The sequence below is a fragment of the Heptranchias perlo genome, chromosome 3 (assembly GCF_035084215.1).
Source record: "Heptranchias perlo isolate sHepPer1 chromosome 3, sHepPer1.hap1, whole genome shotgun sequence".
Classification (NCBI taxonomy): Eukaryota; Metazoa; Chordata; class Chondrichthyes; order Hexanchiformes; family Hexanchidae; genus Heptranchias; species Heptranchias perlo.
This window is the reverse complement of record NC_090327.1, coordinates 129,062,294-129,090,083: the sequence shown is the minus strand read 5'-3', so window position 1 is coordinate 129,090,083 and position 27,790 is coordinate 129,062,294. Positions and strand designations below refer to the sequence as shown.

Sequence of the window (27,790 nt, the reverse complement as noted above, 5' to 3'; positions counted from 1 at the left end):
TAACTAAACCACAGCAAGGCTCAAAGAGAGCACTTTCTTGTGTGCTCCATCACAGCTGCAAAGTAGCAAGCTTCACAAATGGCTATTTTAACAATTTTTCTGCTCATTTATCTGTCTGAGTGTCGATACTCTGAATGACTGCTTCCAATTGATAACACCATCCATGAAAGAACTATGAGAACGTGTGAAGTGGAAGCTTATCAGAGTTAGATTTTTAAATCCTAAGCTTACTCAGCCTCAGTTCTTTCATAGAACAAAAAACTTCAAAACATGTTGTGTGGTATTAGATATTAAAATAAGGGGTATCAGGTTTGAAGTGTGTAATGTGACCACTTCATACCACACACACACAAATGATGCACCAAATCTGTTCAAATGTATGATTTATTTTAATATACCTTAGAGTACTAATTCCAGACACCCACCAATAAATACTGATCATTTAATGTAAAATGGTCACTACATACATTTACTTTACTAGAGGCATTTGTAAAACTGCATCAGATGATAGTCACAAGTTAGTGATCTTCACAGTCGAGCTAAGGTTGCTGGCTCCCTTTGACAACTTCTTTAGAATTGGCACTTTTTCACCAATCTTAAATTAAAAATATAAACAATATACATTTTAAAATAATGTAAAACTATGCAAAATAGGTTGGTTATGGAACTTATTTTCTGAGTCACAATTAACAAGAAAAAACTGTTAGCTGGTTGAAATATTTAGAAATGAATATTGAACAGCACCCCACCATTTAAATCTCCACAATCAAACGTAATGCTTGGTAACAAGCTCTTTCTGTAATATCACTGTCCAATTCATCACTAGTATTAGGTGGGATAGGTAGAGTAGTTTAAGAATGTTTTAATCTTTCCTCAAATGACTGAATGGCGTGCATAGAGTGTGCAAACACATCATTCACCCATTCTGCATGCTGCATTTATTTTCTTAACAATCTGGGCTCCAAATTTGGTAACTTGCAGCCATTTCCATTTAACAATGTGAACTGGGATAGTTTAGTCACAGATTTTTTTTAAAAAAAGACTCCTTTAGTTATTGGATTACACCAAAAACCTTATTTGTACAATGAACAAGCAGGTTAGCATTTCTAGCTCCCCTGCACCATCCTAAATGCTCAGAAATAAGACTCATGCCAACTTTGCACAACCATTTTTAACATGATTTGGGAAAACAGAAATGGTAGCACAGCAGACAAAACCTGTAATGTTGACACTGTACCTAATTTTGGAGTTAAATAACAAAACAAATAGAATTTTAAAAATAACTTGCTGTGCATTACATTTTCACCTAAAGCAAACACATCAGGCAGACAAAAGAACAAGAGGCTTGTTCTCATGTATGCTAGAATCAGCAAATGTGCCCATGTCAACCCTCACCACTTCAATCCTGACAAGCAGATGTTCAGATTCAGCACGACTCATGAAGACTGCGTGCAGCTTTCCTAGTGGACGGTAGGATAGAGCCTATTCTTCACGAAGATGACAGCAGCAGAGTGTTGTCTGACTCCAGGATAGTGCTGGATATGGTTGAACCACCGGGACACATTCACGTATTTCTCTCGATCTTCATGGCTTAGTCCAGCCTAGAAATAAACATTTTAAAAGTTGTTAACAACAACAGATCAAAGCTTCAATAAAGAGTTGCTTTACTTAGACACTTATAGATCCAAATGGGTTAATAGGCAAATGAACATATGGTGTGTCACTAAGTCACTCAGACTAGAAATGACCCAGACTGGATACCTGGCCAGTGTGCGTCATTCATTGATGGCAGCTGGGGATGTGGCGGAGAGTACTGAATTGTTCTCATTTACACTAGAATCAGCAAATGTTCACAAATCAACTCACTATTTCAATCCTGGGGGGGTCACAAGGGAGATCGCAGCTAGGGTCCCAGCTCCCAATTACTATCTAGTAATCTCTGATAGAAAGTGCTCAAGTGAAGACAGAATTGGGTTCACATGCGATGCCCCCACAGTTCAACCGCTTGCCAATATATACTGTCCAAGCTCTCATGAGTAATAACTACGTGGGTGGGGTACAAGGCTGGCCACATTCAGGAGGGAAGATTAAAAAAACGGCAGGAAAATGAGGTAGAAGGAACAAACAAGTCAACAAAACCTACAGTGTGCGTTCACATGCAAGGGAAGGCTTTTATCAATAAAAAAAATTCTGGGGTGTATAGTGAAGTAGGTATTATACAATAAGCTGAGTTCATGTTCATGATGGTTTATGATTATGCTCGAGCATGACCAAATGTAAAGGCAACTTGCAAAAGTAACCATACTATGCATTAGTGTTCCACATTCCTATTGTTCTCATGCCCAATGCACAAAATTATAGGGCACATTAAAATTAACTGCTAGTTTAAAAAAAGCAAGGGTTACTGGTAGAAGTTTATTGCCTCCAGGCATCACTAAAATGTAGGAAGCACTAATTCTTCACCCTGAACTACATGCAATCATAAACATCTTTAACTGACCGGCGATCTCCTTTGGCATTTCTCATGTCAAGTCGAAGGAAACATGGCTTTAACCCATGTAATGTACAATATATATGTACAATGATCACATGTGAAATTGTATTATTACATGGTTTTGGGGGACGGTGTTTTTTAAAATTTGAATTCCTTGATTAGGTACATATTCACGTGGAAAGTGTAAATCAGTGGCTTTATTATATGCTCTTTTAAGTATGCAGTTCATTTTATTTCTTACCTAATTTAAAGTTCAGGATACAGATGAAGTCAGCATGGAACATGTTCCAGGATGAGGGAAGGTAAGAGATGGGTTATGGGAAGGGGAGATGGCAGTGGCGAGAGAGTAGACCTAAGGTGCAGGAGGACTGGGACGGGAGTGTCAGGCTGTGGGAGCACTGGGAAGGTGGCTTGTTAGAAGTGGTAATGCTGGCGGGGTGATCCGGGGGATGGGCACAGTGGAAAGGGATTGCAGGCTGCCACTGTAAAAGCAAAGCAATAAGGATTTGGTCAGCAGTGACAAGAGTGGGCAAAGGCTTGGGTGCTCGATGTGGAGTGGGGAGGTGGACGCAGCATAGGAGTGAGGGCAAGAAGGCACTGGTACTTGGGGCAAGGGTGCAAAGTAGCAAGAGGGAGTGAGATGGGGAGAAGCTATGGCATTCAGCTGGGTGGGGTGAGACAAAGAAGAAACTAAATGGCTTCTCCAGCATTGAGCAGGAAAAGGCTTATTTAAATGACACACAGATTGGTTTCTGGTCACCGCTAGGAGCACTGCTTTTCTTCATGCAGAGACGAGATTCCCTAAAGGGGACTCTCACATTAGCTGAGGAGCCCCATATTATTCCTTGGTGTGAATGGGGATTGGAGGTCAGTTTGGGCTGCCGCCTTGGAGAACGGTCCAGTGCGGCGACAAGGGATGCGAGGTGTGGTGCAGAATATTGAATCGTTTGGAGTGAATAGTTGGCAGAGGAAAGAATTGAGGATTTTTATGGTGGATGGGTAGTTGAGATAGAGTATTGAGCAGTGAAACGATGAGAGCGATGGTAAATAGTTGAAGAGGTAGGACCGTACTGGGAGGGGGGACTGGGGCAGTAAGTAATGATGACGAGCAGTAGAGGCTAGTAAGAATCGAGTTAGGGAAGTGAGTAATTGTGGAGCGTGGTAATCTGTGGGGGCAGGTAGTGAATATAGTCATAATGAGTAGTTGAGGGGGACGTGTAGTGAGTCATGGGGAAAAAAGTTTGGATGATGGTGTCTGGGTGAAGGGAATAGTTTGGAGATGGGTTGTGGGCAGACAGTGAGAATGTGGGATTTAGAGCAGATTCCATGAATTGAGGCCGTGTTTATATATTTAATTCTTGGCTATCATAACTCCCTTGAAGCCTGATTTCATTTGTTGAGACCACACTTGTTTAATTTGTGGCTAGCTCCAAAAGTTGCATTCATTTTATAAAAAGTTTGAAAGATAAAATATTTTACATTTAATGGCAGGGCAGCTGGCCATGGGCATAGCTTGAAAATTATGTCTGAGAGTGTCAACAGCTCCCTCTATGGTGAGAGGACTTAAAAGTATAACAGATTGGGGAGGAACAGGGAACATGTGTTTAAACTATGGAAGGGTAGGAATAGCCTGGATATTAGACGGTTCTTCCTTTCCCAGAGAATTGAGCGCCTCTGGAGTGCATTACTGGCTGGTGTGGTGGGTGCTGACTTTCTGTACACCTTCAAAGGGGAGCTGGACTGGTTCCTGACTGGGGCAGAGATCGCATCATATAGAAGGTAAGTGGCTTTGTAGACAACACTTGGTCCACGTGATCTCCTGGACGGGATACGATCATCTGAGGGGGTCGGAGAGGAATTTTTCCACAGTACTTTTTCCCTTATTGTCCCTGGGTTTTTCTCTTTTTTTGCTTCTCCCATGAGATCACATGGCTGTGGGGGGGTGGGAGTGGATGTATACAACACTGAATCTTAGTAGCATAGCTGAGAATGGGAATGGAGCCTTTGCAACATTTTGTAAAAGTTTCTAAATAACCTCTCTTCAACTCCTGGTCTTACACAGTGCCACATAGGATTCCACCATATCACATCTGTTGCACTGCCGTCTCTAACTACATACAAACTAGTAAGCCCACAGGAAACAATTTAAAGCAACAGTGGGCTGCATATAGTGACACCACTGTTCCCCCGTCAATCACGCCTGGAGACCGCACTGCTGTAAGTAACTAGGATTAATTTTATGCACATAATTTGTATTATGAAACTATCCTCCTCTCATTGCATTTTGCTGGAGTATCAGTCATGAGTTCTGTTTGCTGTAGTTCGTAGGGACTCTGTTTGCTGCAAGTCCGGCTGTGAACCCAGCCCTGTCCAACTCACTGACTGACACAGTGGTGTCAATATTTACTTCATATAATATTGAAAAATTAAACTAATAACTACAACCTGCTTACTGTATAAATGGAAACATCAAGAAATTGGATATTTATACAATTTGTTTTTGTGACTGGAAGCCTGTGGCCAGTGGGGTACCACAGGGATCGGTGCTGGGTCCCATGCTGTTTGTGGTCTACATTAATGACTTGGATATGAATGTAAAAGGTATGATCAGTAAGTTTGCTGATGATACAAAAATTGGTAGGGTGGTAAATATCGAGGAGGATAGCCTCAGTCTGCAGGACGATATAGATGGGTTGGTCAGATGGGCGGAACAGTGGCAAATGGAATTTAACCCGGAAAAGTGCGAGGTGATGCACTTTGGAGGGACTAACGAGGCAAGGGAATACACAATGAATGGGAGGACCCTAGGCAAGACAGAGGGTCAGAGGGATCTTGGTGTGCAAGTTCACAGATCCCTGAAGGCAGTGGAACAGGTAGATAAGGTGGTAAAGAAGGCATATGGGATACTTGCCTTTATTAGCCGAGGCATAGAATATAAGAGCAAGGAGGTTATGATGGAGCTGTATAAAATACTGGTTAGGCCACAGCTGGAGTACTGTGTGCAGTTCTGGTCGCCACACTACAGGAAGGATGTGATCGCTTTGGAGAGGGTGCAGAGGAGATTCACCAGGATGTTACCAGGGCTGGAGCGCTTCAGCTATGAAGAGAGACTGGGAAGATTGGGTTTGTTTTCCTTGGAGCAGAGGAGGCTGAGGGGGGACATGATTGAGGTGTACAAAATTATGAGGGGCACAGATAGGATGGATACTAAGGAGCTTTTTCCCTTCGTTGAGGGTTCTATAACAAGGGGACATAGATTCAAGGTAAAAGGCGGGAGGTTTAGAGGGGATTTGAGAAAGAACTTTTTCACCCAGAGGGTGGTTGGAGTCTGGAACTCACTGCCTGAAAGGGTTGTGGAGGCAGGAACCTTACAACATTCAAGAAGCATTTGGATGAGCACTTGAAATGCCATAGCATACAAGGCTACGGACCAAATGCTGGAATATGGGATTAGAGTAGACAGGGCTTGATGGCCGGCACGGACACGATGGGCCGAAGGGCCTCTATCCGTGTTGTATAACTCTATGACTCTATGACAAAGGATTAAATTAGTTCCTTTACTAATCTTCACTATATATTCTCATTTTTTTCTGGGTGGTAGATGAGTTTAAAAAATACTATTTCTTCCCAATCTGTCAACTCGCCTTCCCAATACTTACTACCGAAAGTTGGGTCCAGCAATGCGCATGCTTTGCATCCATATCAACATGTACACTGCATGCGGTATGTGTCTTGCTGATGTTTTGCACACAATCCGCATGCGCCTAAGTGCCTGATTTTCTGCACAAAAGAAAAGGAAGCTTTGCAATTGTTTTTTTTTTAATATACAAAAGGGGGAAAGTGGATTTTTTTGTCCAAGTAGCTTATTGAATTGTGGCCCAAGCTGTAGGGTGCATGTGAGAGCTGGGGAAAGAGCATTAGTATGATTATTTTGCGCTGTTTAATGACGACAACAGTCGGAAAATGTGAATCAGTGGCAGATTATGTGTTGAAGTGAGCAAAATACTAAAAGGCAGAGGATTGAGGTGGAGTGTCTATGTTGCAAATTTTGTGAATGCTTGTATAAGGGATAACAAGGGGATGGAAAAATCTGAGATAAGTACAAAACCAGGGGCAAGAATGGTCTGAATGCAGCATTTTTACATGCTCATCAGAAAAATCAGGATGAGCAGAGTGTTGCGTGTGAATTCAGGCCAACTAATGAGTCTTGCTGAAGGCCTGTTTGTGATTTTCTAAGGACATTTTGCCCAGCAGCAAAAATCATGCCCAATCCCTCCAACCTTCAGAAAATACTGATGGGACAATGATGACGGCCTGAGTGACAAAATCATGGTTGGTCAGAAATGTTGGGAGTTCCTTAATTTGCAGTTAATTACTTGATATTCTTGACCGTCCAGCAGTGATGTAGTTTGTCTTTTATGATCGTTATGAAGAAACCTGCACTTGTGTTGGCCGATATGGATTTTGTCACCGCTGCAAATAGTTGTCAGATGTGCAGTTATGCCATTAGAACAGTACTATCTTACGTGGCACGAAGCAGCGACTGTGAATTTAGACTTTATTTCCCCGCAGTGCAAAGCTAAATGGCAACCCACATCTGGTTCCCATTTCACGTCCAGCTCGTCTCCTGCATGCCACTGTGTCTCACGCAACAGATATTCCTGAAATAACGACTGTGGTAGCTCATCATTACCGATTCAAGTATGTGAACAGAGTGAGAACGTGTTTAATGATGTTTGTGAAGAGACCACATAGAAAGAGGCTTGCCAACAGCTGTGGTTTCCACAAGATGGTTCAGATTGTATTTCGCTGCAGTGACTGTTCAAAAGGCATGAAGTGTTTTAATTTACCTTTTAAACAAACTAGAGTTTGACAAAAAAAAGCAGAGTCTTCGAAAATTCTACTAGATAACTCAATAATTGAGGTAACTTTAGGCAGACAAAACTGAAATTCAGAATCAAGACCCTTGGGTTGTTGTACAAGATGCAGAAGGTACTGGAACCCCTCTCCTTCCTCTGTAGGCACAACGCTCATGAATGCATTTATTGCATTCTATCAAAGTCTCGGCTGAACTTAAGACACCAGCGCAGAACCACACAAATTCCAGAATGAACAACTCTTCCAGTGTTGATGTTGTCATTTTCTGTGCAAGACAGAATGACAAGGGAATTCCAGTCTGTTTCTCAGAAGCTATCAAAGGTGGAATTAAACTGTGCTCACATGTCTTAGGGTATTCAACAGTAAAATACTCATTCTGGAAGGTGATTACTGTGCTGTTCCATTCCCATTGGAAACATTTTGCCCTCATCTGCCGAATTCAGTGAGCATTTTTGTGTGATTGTGTCTTTTGTGGTGAAGCCAAAGCAAAACTAGAAAGTAAATTGCACACATGCTTGGCCAGGTCTGCTCCAGACAACATGATGATACCTATTAAGTTTTGGAAAATGGACTCCGCAGAGAGCTTCTCGCATTGCCAGAGTCCCACCTGGCTCAGCTGATGGTGAGAAAACCTTTTCCAGACTTGGCTATATCCAGGATTCTAGACAAACTAATCTTGGTAAATGTAACTTAACACTACTGGTGCGAGCATATGCTTCCACAACTTTTGGAACTGCCTTTGAGGCCCATAAAAGTGGTGTCTGTGAACGTGCCATGAATTTTGGGTTGTCATTTAGCCGTGTTTTTTTTAGTCCCTTGCTCATTTCCTTGAGCTTTAGCAGTGCTCCAAATTAAAAAAACTGATTTACTCTGAATGTACCCTGGGGTATTTTTTTTTTTTTAAAAAAGGAGACAGATTCTCTCTCTTCCCCACCCCCCCCACCGATTTCCTCATGCTTTTTAACACGGAGAAAAACAGCCAATGAAAATTAAATTTAACGATCCTTAAATAAAAACCATTTGTGTCGTAGCTACTATTACTCTCACGTAAACAACACTCATGAGTGATGCTGCTGCTGCCACCTGTATTTTGGATTAACTACTGCTCCCAGCCGCGAAAGAAAACAGTCATCACACTTCTGAAATATGGGCTTGGATACAGCCCAGAATCCTGGGCTGATGTCTCCTGTTTCTGCCAGCTACAAGAGTAACAAATCAAGTCCTCGTGGGTAATGGTGCACAGAAGCAAAACTGCCCCATAATTCAATGCTAATTGGCACTAAATTGTCAATCCCAATCAGGCCTCTAGGATGGCCGATATGGAAAATGTCACATTTCTGCATGACAAAAATCTAAATTTGAACAAGATTAATTTTTTTTGATTTCGAGAATACTTTGAATTAAACGTTTGATGGCTCTGTACAGATTTTCTAATCCTACTTTATAATATTTAGAAAATCGAAGATGTGTGTCAGTAATTACATTAAGTGCTACTAACCTTCCAAGCTTCAAAAGATTTGATAAATTGCAGTATTTCTACAGTGGCATTTTATGCTCTTTATTAAAAATTTTAGAGACACATTTCAGTACTGTAGGCTGCAAGCTGCCTCCCTAATGTTAAATCAATGCTGACTATAAGCATAACCTCCGCTTATGATTTATGTATATTCCTCATTTTAAGCACAGATTCTCTAATAATGTTTTGAGGTAAATCTACCAGGGGGACCTAACATTGACTATGTACACAAATCTTTCTATTTTGTTTTGTTGTTGATATAACAACATATTGAACTGTTTAACTTATTGAACCTGACAGTTTGTTGTACAAGGTTTCCTCAGTATAGTGTTAAAATGTTCAACTGAATTACAATGTCACATTTTACATGAATGTGAAGGTAACCCACACAAGTAGCAAAGGCATTAGATCAACTGTTCCACTTGCTTACACATCTAATGTACAAAATTAACCCGTTAGAGCACATTAAAGTCAGCTGCACCTGCATAGATGGGTCTAAAAATGATTCAAGGGTGCAGTTAGCTAGTAATATATTTGGTTTAACTGGAGGGGGCGCAGGAAGAGAAGAGATATTGCAACATCCGATTTCTGAATTTGTTGACTTGCTGGCGTGCGACTTCTTTTGCTGTATACGGAAACATTTTCTGCAATGACACTGCCTTCTTGTGGGCAGCTAACACTGTCTTTTGTAGTTAGGGCAGTGGGCCCTTGGAAGTGCCAACATTTCCAAGGGGTTCGCTCAGAGATTTTAAAACCATGGCCCTAGAACAATGTTTGAAATCAAATCAAGTGACAGCAGAAAGCATCCAAAATATAATGGATGTAAATGGATGCAAATAATAGTACAGTATTAGGTGGGATCAGACTAAGAGAGAGTACAAGAAAGGTTTGCAGTGCAAGCGTGTAATCGCTCATAGCGTGGTAAACAAGGTTGGCGAGCTGCAGGCACAAACAGCCACGTGGGAATATGATGTTGTGGCGATAACTGAGACCTGGCTCAAAAAAGGGCAGGATTGGAGACTAAATATTCCTGGATACAAGGTGTTCAGGAAAGATAGGGAAGGAAAGAAAGCGGGGGGTGGCAGTATTGATTAAGGAGAATATTGCAGTGCTGGAGAGAGAGGATGTCCTGGAGGGGTCAAGGACAGAATCTATTTGGTTATAGTTAAGAAACAATAGAAGTGCCATTACACTACTGGGTGTATTCTATAGGCCACCAAATAGTGGGAAGGATATAGAGGAACGAATTTGCAGGGAAATTACAGAGAGGTACAAAAGCTATAGAGTAGTGATAACTGGGGACTTCAACTATCCTAATATAGACTGGGATAACAATAATAAGGGACACAGATGGGGAGGAATTTTTGAAATGTGTTCAGGATAACTTTCTTCACCAGTACGTTTTCAGCCCATCGAGGAAGGAGGCATTGCTGAACTTGGTTCTAGGGAATGAGGTGGGCCAAGTGTCAGTGAGGAAGCAGTGATCATAGTATCATAAGGTTTAGAATAGCTATGGTAAAGGACATGGACCACTCTAAAGTAAAAATACTCAATTGGACAAGGGCCAATTTCAATGGGATGAGAACAGATCTGGCCCGGGTAAATTGGAATCAATGATTGGCAGGCAAAACTGTAATTGAACAATGGGTGACCTTTAAAGAGGAGATGGGTTGGGTACAGTCGGGTACATTCCCACGAGGCAAAGGTAGGGCTACTAAAGCCAGAGCTCCCTAGATGACAAAAGAGATAATGAGAAAGAAGAAACTGAAAAAAGGGGCATGTGACAGATCTCAGGTTGATAACACAAGTGAGAATCAGGCAGAATATAGAAAGTTCAGAGGGAGAGTGAAAAAGGAAATAAGAGGGGCAAAGAGAGAGTATGAGAATAGACTGGCAGACAACATAAAAGGGAATCCAAAAGTCTTCTATATGCATGTAAATAGTAAACGGGTAGTAAAAGGAGGGGTGGGGCCGATAAGGGACCAAAAAGGAGATCTACTCATGGAGGCAGAGGAGATGGCTGAGGTACTAAATGAGTACTTTGCATCTGTCTTTACCAAGGAAGAAGATGCTGCCAAAGGCTCAGTAAAAGAAGATACAGTTGAAATACTGGATGGGCTAAAAATTGATAAAGAGATACTTGAAAGGCTAGCTGTACTTAAAGTAGATAAGTCACCTGGTCTGGATGGGATGCACCCCAGGCTGCTATGGGAAGTAAGGGTGGAAATTGCAGAGGTACTGGCTATAATCTTCCAAACATCCTTAGATACAGGGGTGGAGCCAGAGGACTGGAGAATTGCAAATGTTACACCCTTGTTCATAAAAGGGTGGAAGGATAAACCCAGCAACTATAGGCCAGTTTAACTTTAGTGGCGGGGAAACTTTTCGAAACAATAATCCGGGACAGAATTAACAGTCACTTGGACGAGGGTGGATTGATTAGGGAAAGCCAGCACGGATTTATTAAAGGCAAATCGTGTTTAACTAACTTGATAGAGTTTTTTGATGAGGTAACAGAAAGGGTAGATGAGGGCAATGCAGTTGATGTGGTGTATATGGACTTTCAAAAGGCGTTTGATAAAGTACAGCATGGTAGGCTTATCATCAAGATTGCGGCCCATGGAATAAAGGGGGCAGTAGCAACATGGATACAGAATTGGCTAAGGGACAGGAAACAGAGTAGTGGTGAACGGTTGTTTTTCGGACTGGAGGGAGGTGTACAGTGGTGTTCCCCAGGGGTCAGTGCTGGGACCACTGCTTTTCTTGATATATATTAATGACTTGGACTTGGGTTTACAGGGCACAATTTCAAAATTTGCAGATGACCCGAAACTTGGAAGGGTAGTGAACAGTGAGGAGGATAGTGATAGACTTCAAGAGGATACAGACAGGCTGATGGCATGGGTGGATATGTGGCAGATGAAATTTAACACAGAAAAATGCGAAGTGATACATTTTGGTAGGAAGAATGAGGAGAGGCAATATAAACTAGAGGGCACAGCTCTAAAAGGGGTACAGGAAGAGAGAGAGCTGGGGGTATATGGGCACAAATCATTGAAGGTGGCAGGGCAGGTTGAGAAAGTGGTTAAAAAAGCATACGGGATCCTGGGCTTTATAAATAGAGGCATAGAGTACAAAAGTGTGGAAGTCATGATGAACCTTTATAAAACACTGGTTCGGCCACAACTGGAGTATTGTGTCCAGTTCTGGGCACCACACTTCAGGAAAGATGTGAAGGTCTTAGAGAGGATGCGGAAGAGATTTACTGGAATGATTCCTGGGATGAGAGACTTTAGTTACATGGATAGACTGGAACAGAGATGGTTGAGAGGAGATTTGATAGAGATATTCAAAATCATGAAGTGTCTAGGCAGAGTAGACAGGGAGAAACTGTTCCCATTGGCGGATGGGTCAAGGACCAGAGGACATAGATTTAAGGTGATTGGCAATAGAACCAAAGGTGACATCAAGAAAAACTTTTATTTTTAAACACAGCGAATGGTTAGGATCTGGAATGCACTGCCGGGGTGGTGGAGGCAGATACAATCATGGCCTTCAAAAGGGAACTGGATAAGTACTTGAAAGGAAAAAAAAATTGCAGGGCTACAGGGAAAGGGTGGGGGAGTGGGACTAGCTGGATTGCTCTTGCATAGTGCCGGCGCGGACTCGATGGGCTGAATGGCCTCCTTCCATGCTGTAACCTATGATTCTATGATTTTCTATGTAAAATGGAGGCCAATCGAGTCCTGTCACATTCCACCATTTTAAATTGGCAACCCCAAGGATTCTTGGGTATTTTTACTAAATTAAAGCACTTGAAGGTGTGTAAACTTTTACCATCTACCGTTCAAAACAGGAAGGATTTAAAAAAAAAACTTTCACATTTTGTTAGAATAATTCAATATTTGATAGTAATTAAACAGAATCCTTATAATCTTTCCCAGAGGAGGTTAAGTTAGTGCAAGAGTCCAGTTTCTAAGGTTCTACAAAACACTCACCACAATAGGATGAAGACCATTGTACAGCAAGATATCTGCTAAAGTGAAGCTGTTTCCAGCCAGGTATACTTTATCTTCAAGATAACAATTGAGTTCCTAAAAAACAAAAGACATCGGAGGAGTAGAAGGAGTACTGTACGTAATAAACCACCAACAGTTAGAAGACATTGCTTTTAAACTACAGGATATTCTTAATGACCCACGCCAGAGAGGACAAAATGTTTATAGAAGCTCCTCACTGGTTTGACCTGGCCGGGCAACACAGTATGCAGGCGAAATTAAAGACTCTCTTAAGGGGCAGATCAAATATACTGGGGTAAGAACTGCTCTGGCTGCAATGTAAATGCATTAAAAAATATAGAACCACAGTCTACCAAGTTTGTGCTGCTGAGAATAACGACTGCCAATAGCACTGGAGTGTTCCCACCCCCTCCTCCACTGGCAATATAACAGCCTTACAATTCACACCAGTAACAACTGGACTGTGCAAATTCTGCAAAATTTTATAGCTACATAAATTAATAGGCCTTATTTATGTCATCAATTTAAGTACTGGAAATGGTAATGGATACATAGACAATAGTCCACAGTTATAGATCACTTAATTATTTCATTAAAAAAATCATTTGGACCTAATATCCTTTGGAAACTTACTCAGAATAATGCATTGTTGATTTAATTATGAGCAGTTATGAAATGAATCAGATGTCAAAATGGAGACGGATGCAAGACCATACCCAAGATATATAAGGCAGAATTAGCTTTTATTCGGGATTTGGGTCTGTTTCTCTGTTGGCACTGGATGTTCTGGGAAACACCAACAAACAGCAGGTTGCATGTCCTAGACTTGTATGCGTATCAATTGTAAAGTCTAGCATTCAACTGTCAATAGTCAACTCTTGATAATTACAAATCAACACTCAATATGGACAGTAGCATGTTAAGCGCTTTGGGTTGTGAAAGGCACAATATAAATGCAAGTTCTTTCTTTTATAGACTGTCACGAGTCATCCCAAACGGTACGCTTTATTTACGACAAATAAAAGAAAACCTGAACTTCCTCCTTTCCAAAAAGACTCATTGGGTTAAAAATATTTAGGCGGTGCTCAAAACTTAGCACCTGAACATCACATTCTGTACAGGTAAGACATGTCTAAACTTTGCAGTCTTTATTGGAATAGTTCTGCTACATTATTTAATGACAACAGTAATTCTGTTACAGCAGGTAGGCCGACGTCACCGCAGTAACAGTACATAAGGTAGCTCCAGGTCATAATAAGCTGTCTTCTGCACACACAACCCCAGATTTATTATATAGGATAACTGCTGTCAAATTTCGGCACTAAAATTAATTCTCCCCGAAAGGACTGTGTATAGTCCAGAACGATTCAAAGGAGAAAATACCTTAAAACAAATGGAAATCTCAAAACCCAGTAAATATTTTGGCCGGAACAGCAGCTAAGTGCAAGATCGTTATTTAGCTGGTCTCACAGCAAAGGCACAAGTTATCTGTGCTTTCTCAAGGAAACTATGGAGTAAAGAGTGGTTTCGACATGATGTGGAAGTTGTGAGTCACCACTAAAATGTTCGACCCATAACATTATTAGCAAAATAAAACGCGGCTTTCTTTTGCAAAAGGAACTGTTAAATAAATCAGTTGATAATGTGTAGACAACAGGATGTGTCATATACCATTTGGGTATTTATTAAAAGTAACCACAGCGCATTTTCATCAAATGTACGTTGACAGAAAAAGAGGTCATAGCACGTTGTGAAGCTAATCACACACCACTTCAGTGCAAAGACAGCTGGCTCCAAGGAAAAAAGGAAACCAGATTATTCTTAGTTTGGAAACTTACATAAGATAGTAGCACAGTATTTTGTACGATTCAACCATAAGCTCAGGGATCAGGTGCTGTTTACGGGATTAGCGGGCCACAAAACAACACTGAGTAAAGGTTACTTACGGAGTGGTGTGAGGGAGAGGAGAGGAAAAAATGAAAGTCAGAAGAGGAGTCAAACTCAGGCCATTATTCCAAGCCTGCTACTGGCTGGTTCAGATCTTGAGTAGATCATTTGGCCTTTGGGCACAAATGATACATGATATGTATCTCCACAGATCCCTGAAGGTAGCAGGACAGGTAGATAAGGTGATTAAAAAGGCATACGGGATACTTTATTAGCCGAAGCAGGGAGGTTATGCTAGAACTGTATAAAACATTGGTTAGGACACAGCTTGAGTACTGCGTACAGTTCTGGTCACCACATTACAGGAAAGATATGATTGCACTAGAGAGGGTACAGAGGAGATTTACGAGGATGTTGCCAGGGCTGAAGAATTTTAGCTATGAGAAAAGATTGGATAGGCTGGGGTTGTTTTCTTTGGAACAAAGGAGGCTGAGGGGACATTTAATTGAGGTATATGAAATTATGACTGGACTTGATAGAGTGGATAGGGAGAACCTATTTCCCTTAGCAGAGGGGTCAGTGACCAGGGAGCATAGATTTCAACTAATTGATAGAAGGATTAGATGGGAGCAGAGGAGAAATTTTTTCGCCCACAGGGCGGTGGGGGTCTGGAACTCACTGTCTGAAAGGGTGGTAGAGGCAGAAACCCGCAACGCACTTAAAATGCCGTAACCTACAGGGCTACGGACCTAGTGCTGGAAAGCGGGATTAAGCTGGATGGCTCTTTTTCGGCCAGCACAGGCACAATGAGCCGAATGGCCTCCTTCTGTGCCGTAACTTTTTACAATTTTATATTTTGTCCTCCTTTTCATCGGTCTCTGAAACGGAGGACAAAATATCTCTGTCTCGCAAGCAAAAAGGAAACCTAGGAAAATATCTCATTAACAGCCATCTATTCAAAACTGAAGGTAACCCTCACCTTTAAAATCATTCTTATATCCTCTTGACTGTTACAGTTGTCTATCTGTGTCACTCTATATTCGAGCCATTGCTGAACTATAGCACTCTTCTCTGCTGTACTTCCCAAGAGTGCCTCTTTTTTGGCAACTTTTACGAGATGAGATGCTATGGTAGTCAACCCCACTAAACCAGGCCCATTATTTGTCTGTAGCACAGGGACCTGCGAAGTTAGAAAGAATATATAATGAAGCATTTTCCTGCAGTGAAATAATGAAACAGCCATTTATTGGTTTAGAGTCAAATAAATCACCACATAGAATGCCTTAAGACAACGACAGTTGATGTACAGATCACATGGATAATTTATAGTGAAAAAAAAATCAAACAAATCCTTTAGGAATAGCTGCCCAACGAACCAATTGAAGTGAGACCACATAAGACTTTGCGCTTAATATATGCATTGGTGCCACTAGGTCTATTTATGATCTTCGTACCAATACGCGACTTGATTCTCACTGCTTGACCAGTTATTTGAGAGTTTACTCTAGAGATAATAAATCTGTAATTGTTCCAAACAGCATTAAATACTGTGGGATGTATTCCAGATTATCATCTATAATAGAACATGGCATTTCACTAATCAGCAACACAAAATAGGAAGAGTCTACACTGTGCACTCATTGTTTCTCTAAAAATACCAACCATTTTGCTTCAAGTGCACAGCCTGCCTTTCAGATATAATTGGAAAGAATACAGAATTAAAAATTTAAATGACAGTGAAACTGTGTGTGTGTGTGGGGGGGGGGGGTGGTGGGGAGAAAGGAAAGACAATGCACAGGATAGGAGAGAATGCAAGTGTGGGAGACAACAGCCAGTTACAGGAAAATAGACACAAATTTATTTTTCTTCTTGCTCATGAGCAACTCCACACGAGAGGAAATAATTAGCAACACAAAAGGGGGTGTTGTCGCATCTTACTTGGGTGGGGTTCAGGTTTAGTTTCCGGCAAAGGGGGGGGGGGGCAAAAACAATCATGGTAGAAACTTCGCTCCTAAGCCTCCATGTCAGCCACAGAAATCTGCAGTGTTAACAGATGTCTTTTGTATCTGCTATTACTATTGCAATGCATTTCTCTTATTCCTGCTGATTGAATGCATAAAGAAGCCAGTACAATTCAAAGTGCTTTGCTGTTTCCAAACAAAGTAAAATAACATGCAACAAAAATGTTTCAGTAAAAGGCAAAATGCTGTGATTTTGTGCGTGTGATATACTGCAGATTTCTATGACTTTGCATTTATTTAACTTTCCAGCATACACACTTATTTTCAGTTCCTACCAATGAGATTTCATAGCCATAAAAATAAAATTGTTTGGAAAAACATCACTCACAGTCCGTACGACATGCTGCATTCCTCTCATTAACATTGCTAGTATAACATTCAAATCTCTTTGCAGCCTCTAAGAAGCTACACCATGGGTCAGAAATTGCTCTAAAAAGAACGGTGAGCTCTGTTAGCTGCCAAATGAAAGAGCAGGTAGTTGCCGGGTTTATCCTTAGACCTTTTGAACAAGGGTGTAACATTTGCAATTCTCCAGTCCTCTGGCACCACCCCCGTATCCAAGGATGATTAGAAGATTATGACCACCATCTCTGCAATTTCCACCCTTACTTCCCTCAGCACCTAGGATGCATCCCATCCAGACCAGGTGACTTATCTACTTTAAGTACAGCCAGCCTTTCTAGTACCTCCTCTATCAATTTTTAGCCCATCCTGTATCTCAACTACTTCCTCTTTTACTGTGACTTTGGCAGCATCTTCTTCCTTGGTAAAGATAGATGCAAAGTACTCATTTAGTACCTCAGCCATGCACTTTGCTTTCATGCATAGATCTTCTTTTCCTTCAATTTAGTGGAACTAACTGGACAGCTCTTTCAAAGAGCTGGCATAGGCACGATGGCCGAATGACCTCCTTCTGTGCTGTACCGACTGATACTAAATCTTACTGTTGAGCATCTCTGTCTCTCTCATGTTAGTTGTACATATGTACAACTTTCAACGGCTCATCATCTGCTCCTCTACTAATTTATCCATCTTCTCAGTACCCCCAAAACATTGCCCTGGTCACCTCACCTTTATGGGAGAAATACCTACTCACATATCACACCATCAAATCTCCTACTTGCACCACTGGTTCCTCCCTTATTTTCCTAAGCTGCACCATCTCATTGATTTCCCCATCACTGCCCCTCAGCAACATAGTCAATGTTATCTAATATTTGGAACCAATTAGACACTTATTCTGTGTTGTCCTAGTGATTTCTCACTCCTTTGCCTGCCTTCCCTCCTCTAACATTGTCCCAAAAATCACACTGTTATAGTTCGAAACAGACACACTTTGAAGCACTTCATAAACATCAATTGATTGTTGAGACATGGACTTATACCTATAGCCACATTATTTTATAGTCCATTAATTAGGCATGTTATTTTTATTTCAATACTTTTTCAATAACAATTCTTTCAGAAGTTGTGCACTTAAAACTTAAGATGCGTGATTTCTTTACACAAAACCGTATTACACTGGAAAACCTCATCGACAATTACACCGGAAGGGTGAAACATTAGGTGGGTTTAGGGAACTTCCAATTAAGTGTCAATTGATGATGGCAGACGCAGGAATTGTTTCATTATTTTAACAGTTTAGCGACATCACTAAAGGGGAAGTAAAGTCTTGGGGAGTATACATTATTCAAAGTACAAACATACTGGTTCATAAAAATATATTTTTTAAAAAATGTCAAATCTTTACCTCCAAGGGAGACTTGCCACATCAAACCATCTTGCTGCTATGTTGCTCTGGTGATCTCACTGACAAGAGGAACCCTGTACTCCCCGAATGGGACCACTGATTACATTGTGGGCAGTGACATCCTGGGAAGCCAATGCAGAGCTGCCTGACCACAGGAAAACATGCTCTGGCTGGGTACAAAATATTTGGCACTTTTTATAACCAAAAAAAAAATCAAAGAATATTTTAACGAAGATCAATTTTTTCAATATACTGTGTCGGAATACTTTGAATAAGGACAGGTCCCAACCCCTTTTTAATTTGGATAATCTGCACATGGGAATCATTTGCAGATGATTATAGGGTAATCGTATTCTATCCAGACTACATAGAGGGAATAATCAACTCCTTACAGAAATTACAATACAGTCATCTAATTGAAAGGTTTAGATGATGAGCTGCTCAAACTTTGAAGAGCCCCCAAATTAAATACAGCCTTGAAATCATCTAAAAGTCAATTTCTTTATAATTCAAGTTTTACGGCTGTCAGCTCCATCAGTGCACACAATAACAAGTATTCTGCTGTGCACTGGCATACAATATATAGGTGGCCAGGGTTTCTAATGTGTCTCAGAACTGGTTTTCTGTCAGCAAATGATCCCGGGCGTCCTCATTTGGTTAGTGACCCCACTACTCTCTGCCTGCAAGTTATGATGCACAATATATATCTGATGAACTACATTCCTATTTACAATCAACAAGTAGCATTGTGGAGGTGAGTCAATTGCACAAGAAAACATGGAACAAAGTCCAACCGGTCAATTCCTTCACTGACCTTTTATGGATTCTACTTAACCCATTTAATCTCAAAAGAAACATCCTCACTCCTAGCAGGAGGGGAACCATTGTGTCCTGGAGTATCTCACTCTATAAACATCAATCCTGATCTCCAATAATGTTTTTATTCAGCTCCATTTTGAAGTATCAGCTACGCTTGCCGGAAGTCCATTCTACAACATTGCTGCGAGAACTTGACACACAAGGTGCTATGTTAAAACTATAAAGCTGAGGCACAAGACAGGAAGAACTAATCTAAAACTGTTCATAATCTTATCACTCTTACACAGGGGTAGATTAAATAAAACTTTCATGTCATTTTATGTGGTTTTAACAGATCTCTACAGATTTTGTTTATGCATTGCACAAACACTGACAATGCTAAAGTAATAAATCATTGGCCTGATCCTTTGAGAAGCAGCTGAGGATTTAGAGCTCCTCAAGCCAGAGGTTGAAGAATTGCTGCGCTCTCTAGCTTCTCTCTAACTGTATCCAATTTCTGGCCTGAAAATGGCCCAAAATATTTCTAGTATCATTCTTTATAATTTAAAATGATAATATATGAGGGCCAGAGGTAGAAAGCAAAGCCTGTGGTAGGTGGAATGCATTAAAACATAGGAACATTGGGCTATTCAACCACTCGAGCCTGCTCCACCATTCAATTAGATCATGGCTGATCTGTACCTCAACTCCATTTACCTGCCTTTGCTCCATATCCCTTGATACCCTCACCTAACAAAAATCTATCAATCTCAATCTTAAAAGCTCCAGTTGTCCCTGCATCTACAGCCTTTTAGGGAGAGAATCTCTGAAAAAGTGCTTCTGATTTCGCTCTTGAATGGCTTAGCATAATTTTAAGATTATGCCCCCTTGTTCTTGATTCCCCCACCAGAGGAAATCATTTCTTCATATCTACGCTGTCAAATCCTTTTAACATCTCAAACACCTCGATCAGATCACTCCTCAATCTTCTAATTCAAGTGAATACAAGCCAAGTCTATGCAACCCGACCTCATGATTTAACCCTCTAAGCCCAGGTATCATTCTGGTGAATCTGCACTGCACCCCCTCCAAGGCCAACATATTCTTCCTGATGTGCAGTGCTCAAAACCGAACATGGTACTCCAGATGGGGTGTGACCAAGACTCTGTACAAATGAAGCACAACTTCCTCCCCTTTGTATTCCAGCCCCCTTGAGATAAAGCAGATCAAAGGAAATTGAAGGCCATTCTCAATTTTCCCCTTTTCAAAACAGGGGTAGTGATGAGAAAACCAAAGCAGTCCAGTGTTCAGTTCCATTTTCAACCCCTCAAATAATGAAGCAGTCCGAGCCCGCATGCAGCAAGACCTGGACAACATCCAGGCTTGGGCTCATAATTGGTAAGTAACATTTGCGCCAGACAAGTGCCAGGCAATGACCATCTCCAACAAGAGAGAGTCTAACCACCTCCCCTTGACATTCAACGGCATTACCATTGCCGAATCCCCCACCATCAACATCCTGGGGGTCACCGTTGACCAGAAACTTAACTGGACCAGCCATATAAATACTGTGGCTACGAGAGCAGGTCAGAGGCTGGGTATTCTGCGGCGAGTGACTCACCTCCTGACTCCCCAAAGCCTTTCCACCATCTACAAGGCACAAGTCAGGAGTGTGATGGAATACTCTCCACTTGCTTGGATGAGTGCAGCTCCAACAACACTCAAGAAGCTCGACACCATCCAAGATAAAGCAGCCCGCTTGATTGGCACCCCATCCACCACCCTAAACATTCACTCCCTTCACCACCGGCACACTGTGGCTTGCAGTGTGTACCATCCACAGGATACACTGCAGCAACTCGCCAAGGCTTCTTCGACAGCACCTCCCAAACCCGCGACCTCTACCATCTAGAAGGACAAGAGCAGCAGGCACATGGGAACAACACCACCTGCACGTTCCCCTCCAAGTCACACACCATCCTGACTTGGAAATATATCGCCGTTCCTTCATTGTCGCTGGGTCAAAATCCTGGAACTCCCTTACTAACAGCACTGTGGGAGAACCGTCACCACACGGACTGCAGCGGTTCAAGAAGGCGGCTCACCACCACCGTCTCGAGGGCAATTAGGGATGGGCAATAAATGCTGGCCTCGCCAGCGACGCCCACATCCCGTGAACGAATGAAAAAAAACTATATGTGTCCAAAGAAGCAGGATTCCAGACATATGTAACAGTGACAAACCTGGGCTTACAGGAAATGTATTACCGTTTAAAGTCCACCCAACAATTTGTTTCTGGATCAAACCTGGACATGGTCAGTCATATAGCTAATTACATGACTGCTATTGGAAGATGCTGCCTCGAGACTGGGTATTATAATTAATGCTCACACATTCAGCACTCAGTGCCTAAGATAGTTGGATTGCACAGGCAAACAACTGCTGCTGAAAATCCACACTTTCAACTAGTGGAAGCAACTCGGAAGGAGGTGTACCCCTACTAACACTGCACTCACTCATTTACAACAACAACTTGTATTTATAAAACACCTTTAATGTAGTAAAAACGTCCCAAGGTGTTTCACAGGAGAGTTATCAAACAAAATTTGACACCGAGCCACACAGGAGATAATAGGATAGGGGGTGACCAAAAGTTTGGTTAAAGAGGTAGGTTTAAAGGAGCATCTTAAAAGGAGAAGTAGAGAGGCGGAGATATATAGAGGGAATTCCAGAGCTTAAGGCCGAGACAGCTGAAGGCATGGCCACCAATGGTGGGGCGATGGAATTTGGGGATTCACAACAGGTCATAATTGGAGGAGCCCAGAGATCTGAAGGTGGTGGGCTGGAGGAGGTTACAAAGATCGGGAGGGGAGAGGCCATGGAGGGATTTGAACACAAGGATGAGAATATTAAATTCGAGGCGTTGCCAGACCGGGATCCAATGTAGGACTGCGAGCACAGGGATGATGGGTGATTTACAGTGAGCTGTGCTGCTTAATGTGCCACTTGTAAGAAGCTGCTGGTACCAGCAATGGCTGAAAGCTATGCTTGGCAGTGGTCTAAAGTCCAACAAATGATTTTCACCCTTTGGGAGAGTGGAAGGTAAGTAGGGGACTGGTAAAGGTATGGGGATGTTCCAAGATGACACAATAAAGGAATCTGGCGGGATACAACTGCCTCTGGGGGCTGGGCTCCAGGTAACTCTGCAAGCTAATGTCCTAACAGGGTGGTCCTGGCTGGATAAGCAGGAGGAAGCTTACAAATGTTCTGGCTGGTAGGCTTCTCAAATTCAGTTGGTTAACCTCCAGCAGCACTCCTATGCACACTTGGAGGGGAGGGGGTTCCTAAGTTGTGCTCTGTTAATCTGCACGCAAGCACTCTGGACTTAGGTAGGCAGGGTCTGTCCCTACAGGGAGAGAATATCACACTGTAGCAGGCAAACAGAAATTCTATTTCTGTGAACTTGGTTTGGAGACTCAAATGTAGTGATGGGGTTCCACACGCATCAGACATCCTTTACTCTTTTTATTAATGTGTTGGGGGCACGATTTGAAAATTTGCAGATAATACTAAGATTTGTGTGAGTGTTAGGACTGTAGGCAATACTCAACTGCTTCAGGCAGTTCTTGAAGTGTTAGGGGAATGGGCTCGTGACTGGCAAATTATGTTTAACTTGGAAAAGTGCAGTGTCATGCACATGGGCAAGGTAAATGTGGAAATGTTGAATGCACCCTTCAGGGGAAAGTACTAAAGCAGATGAAGAATGAAAGAAATCTGGGTGTTCTCGTGCATTGATCTCCAAAGATTCACGAGCAATGCCGTGAAGTGATAGCTGGAGCGAATAGGGAGTTGGGATGCATTTATGGGACATTTGACTATAAGGCAAAGCATATTATTTTGTCCTTGCACAATACCTTGATCAGGCCTCAGTTAGTATACTTGTCCAGTATTGGTCTCCTCACACAGTGGGTGACATTGAGGCTTTGGAAAGGGTGCAGAGGAGGGCCACGAGACTAGTTCCCAGCTTAAAACATCTTAGTGATCAAGATAGGCTAAAAGAGCTGGGACTCTACAATTTAGAGGTGATCTGATCGAGATTTATATGAAGATGAAGGAAATAGATTGTGTTCCAGTTGACAGTTTGTTCCAATTAAATAGGTTAGGGAGAACCAGACGGTCACAATTTTAAGTTCTATAAGGCCAGATCTAGGTTAGGTGTCAGGAGGTGGTTCTTCTCAGAATAGTGGACCTCTGGAACAGGTTGCCGGCTTCTGCAATGGACGCTGATTCAATGAATTCCTCCAAGCGAGAGCTGGACCTGTTCCTGGCTGGGGTGGAGATCATCTCTTATAAAAGGTAGGTGCATAGAATTATCAGGGCCAGAGTGATCTCCTGGACTTATTTCAATTCCTCTGACTCCCCTAGGCAATTTCCCAGAGACCCCCCCCCTCCCCCACATTGGCCTCAGTTTTTTTTACTTCTTCCAGGAGAACACATGGTTTTGGGTGGAGTGGAGAGTGTATACATTGTGATACACAAGGTATCACACAATGTGGGAGACAGGCTGGATGGACCAGAGGGTCTTGTCCTACCAGTCATTGTTCTTATCCAGCTGACCAAAAAAACTGTAATATTTCAGACTTCAAGCTTTAAATGTTTTAGTAGCTCTAGAACTGCCAGAACAGGAAGAGAGCATGGTGGTGAATAAAACTAGATTCCTTGTGCAGAGGAAAAGTACTCTCTAGAAAGACAAAAATGTAATCTGCAGCTCCACATTTTCCATATCAGATAGTTAGGTTTATCCCTTCTGATTGTTGCACAGACTAGTCATACCTAATCATGGTGTGGCACATTGCATAAGGCATCTATCCTACCTAACAATGCTAACACCTACCAACTTCAGACAATTACTGACTGTAGGATTGTGTCCTCCTAACCCAAAGCATTTGACTCTGCCCACATCTCCACACCCAATCTCTGATCCACTGCTCCATTTTCTTGCCTTCTGTTTAGACTTATTCTTTGGGAGGCAGTGGTGAGGTAGCCTACTTAAATGAATTTATTCTATAACCGGGACATTCAGCAGCAGACAGTTTGGGGGGGCAACAACAGCCAGTGACAAACGCATTTTGCAAATGTTCAAGCAATCTGTCAGGTTAGACCTTCCTTGTAATAGTAATTTCCAAAGAATCCATGGAGTCTCACAAAATTGCTGGTCTAACATTAGGATCAAACATTAGGGGCATCACAGGTTGGATGCCCTTACAACGTGCCTTATTTTCCAACCTAAAAAGAACGTCCCTATATTGCATATCCATGAGGCCATCGACTTAATAGACATTATGAGTGCGAGAAGAGAAGTTTCTTTATCCAGGAGTCGTTGGGAGCACAGAATGCCTTGCCACAAAGAATGACTGAGGCACGGATCATTATCGCATCTAACAAAGAGCCGGCACAGACACGACGGGCCGAACGGCCTCCTTCGGCGCTGTAAACTTCTGTGCTTCTAAACTAGTGGGAATTGTACAATAGGATAACAACGGGGAGAACGGCAGATTAAAAAAAAAATACATTCACCAAAAGATGCAGCTGAAATCATAAAATGATAAGATGTTAGAAAAGATCCAAGTGCGTGTGGTTTATAACCATGACTGAGCCTCAAGGTGTTTTGCCCACAGTGGGGGGGGGGGGGGGGGAGAATGAATGATCATTGCCGCAATACCGGTTTGCGCCAAGCCAAAAAGTGGAGATTCACAAATAATTAACGTTCCAGACAATAATGACCCTGAAAATAATTCGCAGATGTTTTTTTTGACAGGAAATAATACAGACAGTCTGGGCTGTGACAGTCTGCATCCATCAGACCCCCCCCCCCCTCACCCTCACCCTCACCGTGAACACGGGTATTTAAACCCAACACCGATTCCTGCTCCTCGACCGTCAACGGGCGAACCTCAGCATGACTTTCCGCCCACACCAGGCGCCCTGGAGACCGCCCCTGATTCACTCGAGCCCCGCCGGATCGGGTCGGGTCGGGTCTCTCTCTCTCCTCACACGGTGCTTCCCCACCCACCCCCCGGGGTGGTGGTGGTGGTGGTGGGGGGAGTCTTTACTCACCCGCCTGTCGCCCTGGCTATGCCCCAACTTGCTCCCTTCCCTCAGCCCCAGCGTCTTCTCCAGCGACGCCAACTCCACCAGCGGCGCCGCCATCTTATCGCTCCTCACACCACCCGGAGCCGGCAATAAAACGGCGAGTGTGATTGGTCCGATTGAGGCCCCCCCACCCCCACCCGCGGGGGTAGCAACAGGCTCCTCCCCCCGCCCCGCCCCGCCCCCTCAGCGCGCGAGGGAAATTGCACCCCCCCCCCCCCCCCCCCCGCCACTCGCCAGTTTTATCAAATCTTCATGGGAGCCCAATGATAATTATCCTGCAACCTGATCACTTTCTTCCTCTTGTAAACAATTTTACAACACCAAGTTATAGTCCAGCAATTTTATTTTAAATTCACAAGCTTTCGGAGGTTACCTCCTTCCTCAGGTGAACGATGTGGAAAATGAGGAAGGAGGTAACCTCCGAAAGCTTGTGAATTTAAAATAAAATTGCTGGACTATAACTTGGTGTTGTAAAATTGTTTACAATTGTCAACCCCAGTCCATCACCGGCATCTCCACATCATGACTTTCTTCCTCGGTCTGATCGTATCCTTCCTCATTGTGATCATCCTGCCTCAGCTTCATGAGCTCCTCCTTTGCAACAGACTCATCTCAGCCTATTGAGCTATTCCAGTGCGATACAGTCACAGAATCATAGATTGGTTACAACGCAGGAGGCCATTCAGCCCATCGAGCTCGTGCCTGCTCTTTGTAAGAGCAATCCAGTTAGTCCTGCAAGTTTTTTCCTTTTAAGTATTTATCCAATTCCTTTTTGAAAGCCACGATTGAATCTGCTTCCACTGCCCTTTCAGGCAGCGCATTCCAGATCATAACTACTCGCTGCGTAAAAAAGTTTTTCCTCATGTCGCCTTTGGTTCTTTTGCCAATCACCTTAAATCTGTGTCCTCTGGTTCTCGACCCATCTGCCAAACTGGAAACAGTTTCTCTTTATTTACTTTATCTAAACCCTTAATGATTTTGAACACTTCCATCAAATCTCCTCTTAGCCTTCTCCGCTCTAAGGAGAACAATCCCAGCTTCTCCAGTCTGATCACATCCTCTGTTATTCTAAATAGCTCCCCCTAACGAGATCTTCTCTCAGAAGGCCAATACATCTTCCCCCAGTAGAATGTGTTTCCCCAGTCTCCACAGGTCTTCTCACAGACCAATGATATTCAACAGTATATGAGATCCTCCTTAGCCTGATCAGATTGTGTCATCTAAGTAAATATAACTATCAAGGCATTCCTGTGCCTGATGTGATACTCTTCTATCTAATCTTACACTTCTTCAGCCTAATGGAATCCTCTAGTCTGATCAATCCTCCCTCAGCCCAGTGAGTATCTGTTGTCAAGCCACATCCTCCTCGAGCCAATGTGATCTTCCAGTTTGATCACATCTTCCGTCAGCCCAATGAGATTGTTCAGTACAATTACATCCATCCTCAACCCAGCATAGAGCTTCCTCACTCCGGTTTCCCTCCTTCTCTGGAGAAAAGTAACTGGCCTTTGCTCAGTGTTCTCTCTTCATTGCATGGCTGAGAATGGCAACTCAGGTGTAGAATGCATCCTACCATTCTCTGGTGCATTCTCAACTGTGAGAGCAGACAGGCCTCTGCTGGTTTTAATTAGGATTCTAGGCAATGTGCATGGGTTAACATCCCTTTTGATTTACTCGCATTTCCTGTGGTTAAGCATCCAGCTTTCCTTTGTTTGTTTTATTGTGAGCTCACCTCATGTGAACTGTTGGGCCATAATTTGCTGTAACATCTGACGGCGTCTGCTGTTGGTTAGACTTGCCCTTGCACATTTAGGTTTTAAAATTTTTTGCGTAGCAAGTTGCTGAAAGTGCGAGCTGATAACGTCACAGCGAGGGAAACAGGGCATCTGGGACCTGAGTGAACAGGGCAAGTAACTGGGTATCTCCTTAACTAATCAGACTGAAGGATTGTGAAATAAAGAGTGTAAGGACTGAGAAGGAAGTGTAAATTAGAGTGGGTGAATTCAATGTCAAATCAGGTACAGAAAGAGAAATAAAGAGAGGGAAAGAAAGATTGGATTAAGAGAGAGAGAAAAAGAGACAAAAAGGAAAAGCAAAAAAAAACAGTTTAAAATTTAAAATTTTACATTTTAAAAATCTCCGACAACAATTAAAACCTGAAGGAATGAGACTCCACACTTGTAATAGTTAATTTTCAGTGCAAGAGAGGTTTACTGATATTAATTAACACTTATCACATCATAAAGAGGGTACTTAGACTGAAATGGACGAGAC

The 27,790-nt window shown here is 42.4% G+C and overlaps 1 protein-coding gene across 1 annotated transcript; it reads right to left on the bottom strand.

Annotated features, from left to right (window-relative positions):
- Nucleotides 1-370: 370 nt before the first annotated feature.
- eef1e1 (eukaryotic translation elongation factor 1 epsilon 1) lies at nt 371-25,619 on the bottom strand. Its single transcript, XM_067981963.1, has 4 exons — nt 25,481-25,619; nt 15,774-15,974; nt 12,887-12,982; nt 371-1,601 (listed from the first exon to the last, which is right to left on the bottom strand). Exons 1-4 carry the CDS (start codon nt 25,571-25,573, stop codon nt 1,461-1,463), a joined length of 531 nt encoding a protein of 176 aa, XP_067838064.1. The 5' UTR covers nt 25,574-25,619; the 3' UTR covers nt 371-1,460.
- Nucleotides 25,620-27,790: the final 2,171 nt, after the last annotated feature.

Coding starts and splice junctions, on each gene's coding strand:
- eef1e1 (XM_067981963.1), bottom strand. CDS start 25,573: ATGGCGGCGCCGCTGGTGGAGTTGGCGTCGCTGGAGAAGACGCTGGGG. Junction 15,975..25,480: donor ATAGCCAGGGCGACAGGCGG/GTGAGTAAAGAC, acceptor CTAACTTCGCAG/GTCCCTGTGCTACAGACAAA. Junction 1,602..12,886: donor ATGGTCTTCATCCTATTGTG/GTGAGTGTTTTG, acceptor GTTTATTTCTAG/GCTGGACTAAGCCATGAAGA.